Source organism: Buceros rhinoceros, unplaced genomic scaffold (assembly GCF_000710305.1).
Source record: "Buceros rhinoceros silvestris isolate BGI_N320 unplaced genomic scaffold, ASM71030v1 scaffold8519, whole genome shotgun sequence".
In the NCBI taxonomy this organism is placed as follows: Eukaryota; Metazoa; Chordata; class Aves; order Bucerotiformes; family Bucerotidae; genus Buceros; species Buceros rhinoceros.
In genome coordinates, this window is record NW_010432048.1 from 6,293 (window position 1) to 8,724 (window position 2,432).

Below are 2,432 nucleotides of genomic sequence, written 5' to 3' on the forward strand. Positions count from 1 at the left end.
AGCGGGGACTCGTTTAAGGAGCCAGGAGAGGAAGTACAGCTGCTCGTCCATCGAGCTGGATCTAGACCGATCATGCGGCCACAGGTTTTTAGGCCGGTCTCTCAAACAGAAGCTGCAGGATGCTGTGGGTCAGTGCTTTCCCATAAAGAACTGCAGCAGCCGGCATGCCTCAGGCCTGCCATCGAAAAGGAAAATTCATATCAGCGAGTTAATGCTGGATAAGTGTCCTTTCCCCCCGCGCTCGGAGCTGGCGTTCCGGTGGCACTTGATCAAAAGACACACAGCCCCTCTAAGCCCAAAAGCGGACGACTGGATAATTGCTGATTTATCCCAGCATGAGGAAAGGGAGGATCAGCTGCGAGACGATGAGATTGCCGATGGGGGAACCCTCTCTCCCTCCCAGTCCTGCGACTTTACCGACAGCGGTTCCTCCAGGGGTGATTCGAGGTCTGAGCTGGTCACAGGTAAGGTGGGGAGGAGCAGTAAAGACGAGAGCGATATGGACTCCGACGACGAAGTTATAACACTGTGCACAAGCTCTAGGAAAAGAAACAAGCCCAAATGGGAAACGGATGATGAGCTGCTACGGATGGAAACGCCTCCGAAATACCACACGCAGATCGATTACGTCCACTGCCTGGTCCCAGACCTCCTCCAGATCAATAACAATCCCTGCTACTGGGGAGTCATGGATAAATACGCAGCGGAGGCGCTGCTGGAAGGAAAGCCAGAGGGAACATTTTTGTTACGAGATTCTGCCCAAGAAGACTATTTGTTTTCTGTGAGCTTCAGGCGCTACAGTCGCTCCCTCCATGCGCGGATAGAGCAGTGGAATCATAACTTCAGCTTTGATGCCCACGATCCTTGTGTCTTCCATTCCCCTGACATCACGGGACTCCTCGAGCACTACAAAGATCCAAGCTCCTGTATGTTCTTTGAGCCGCTTTTATCCACTCCACTGCACAGGACTTTCCCTTTTTCTCTTCAGCATATATGTAGAACGGTGATTTGCAACTCCACGACTTACGACGGTATCGACGCGCTTCCCGTTCCTCCGTCGGTGAAGCTCTATCTGAAGGAATACCACTATAAGTCAAAAGTGAGAGTACTCAGGATTGATGTACCAGAGCAGCAGAGCTAGAAAATATTTTTATGAAAGAATGAAATTGCCTCTAAACAGACAAATAGTATGTTCAGTCTTTCTTCCTTCTAGCGATGTGTTTTTAATAGCAATTTGATTTTTTTTTGTCTTTTTCTGCAGATTATTGACCACCCAAACAAACCTCTGTCTAAAGCTTTTTTATCCGACTGTACTTTGAGTCTTCCCAGCTCTCTTTTTTAGACATGATGTTCATTGTGGGCTTTTGGTACTGTGCCCAGACTAGAGTTTTATGGAATTTCAGGTAGGCTTCCTGGTATTTCTATAAGTGCTTAGTCTTTAGATCTAAAAATCAGTTTTGAACTTGGATCTGTGTTTTCTATTGTATTTACATCCCTGTTGGAAATAATGCCGTGTCAACTAAAGATTGGCTCGCTGTGTTTTCTGCCTTTCTTTTAAAGTGGATGCTCCAGCCTCTGTGTGCGTGTGTGTGTGTCCATCTGTAACACAGTGAATTCCTCAGTCTCTTTTGAACACCACTATTCTTAGCAAAATGAAGCTGGGAAGAGGATAGGATCTTTAAATAAGATATATTTCTATAAATACATCGGGGTGGGTTAAAACAGCTCAAGTGAAGGACAGCGCTCAGTACGGGAGCTGACATGTATGAACTGGTGGTGGAAGGGTTTTGGCTGGAAAAGAGGAAAGCTCGTAGCCATCAGAGCAGCTTTTCATTTTGTGTGATAGCAGTAAGAAAACAGCTCAGACTGGGATTTGATCGGTGTCTGGAAGGGATCGTGACATAGTTTCTTATGATAGAGGGGGTTTGGACTTGGTAACTCTTATGTCTGTGCTACAACTTACGAAATACTTGGTTTTCACTATGAGAGCTGCTGCTTCTGAAATGCTAAGGTCTGGAGTGGGTGAGAAGGAAGATACTTCCTTAAAAATCTGCATATTAAACGATCTGATCTTGCATGGTTGATCCTGAAGTGATGGTGACTAACTTTGTTAGTAGGAGGGTTATTTTTTTAATAAGTATAGTTCAGAAGAGAAGTCGGCAGATTTTTTTTGCAAGAGGCATTTGGTCAAGTGGCCTCCTGCCAAATTCCACGTATGGGAAAACCCTACGTGGATAATGCCCCTAAAAGCCTTGCTGACATTACACGGGAGGCAGACTGGCTGCTGGCCGATGGGGGAGATCCCAGATCAGGGGATCTGGGGTCAGGCAAGAAACTCTCTTGCTTTCCAGGCTGGCCTTGGGGTGCAGCTCCAGGAGGTGCAGGAGTGACCTGCGGTTCTTTATGTCCTTTATCTCCTCTCAAAAACCTGG

The 2,432-nt window shown here is 46.7% G+C and overlaps 1 protein-coding gene across 2 annotated transcripts in view; it reads left to right on the top strand.

The window, feature by feature from the left end:
- Positions 1-1,280, top strand: part of SOCS4 (suppressor of cytokine signaling 4) — a 1,546-nt gene extending 266 nt beyond the window's left edge. Inside the window, exon 2 of one of the 2 annotated variants that reach the window (XM_010143628.1) lies at positions 1-1,280. In XM_010143628.1, the coding sequence (XP_010141930.1) occupies positions 1-1,141 (1,141 nt within the window). In that variant the 3' untranslated portion in view covers positions 1,142-1,280. The other variant, XM_010143629.1, reaches the window with a different exon arrangement.
- Positions 1,281-2,432: the final 1,152 nt, after the last annotated feature.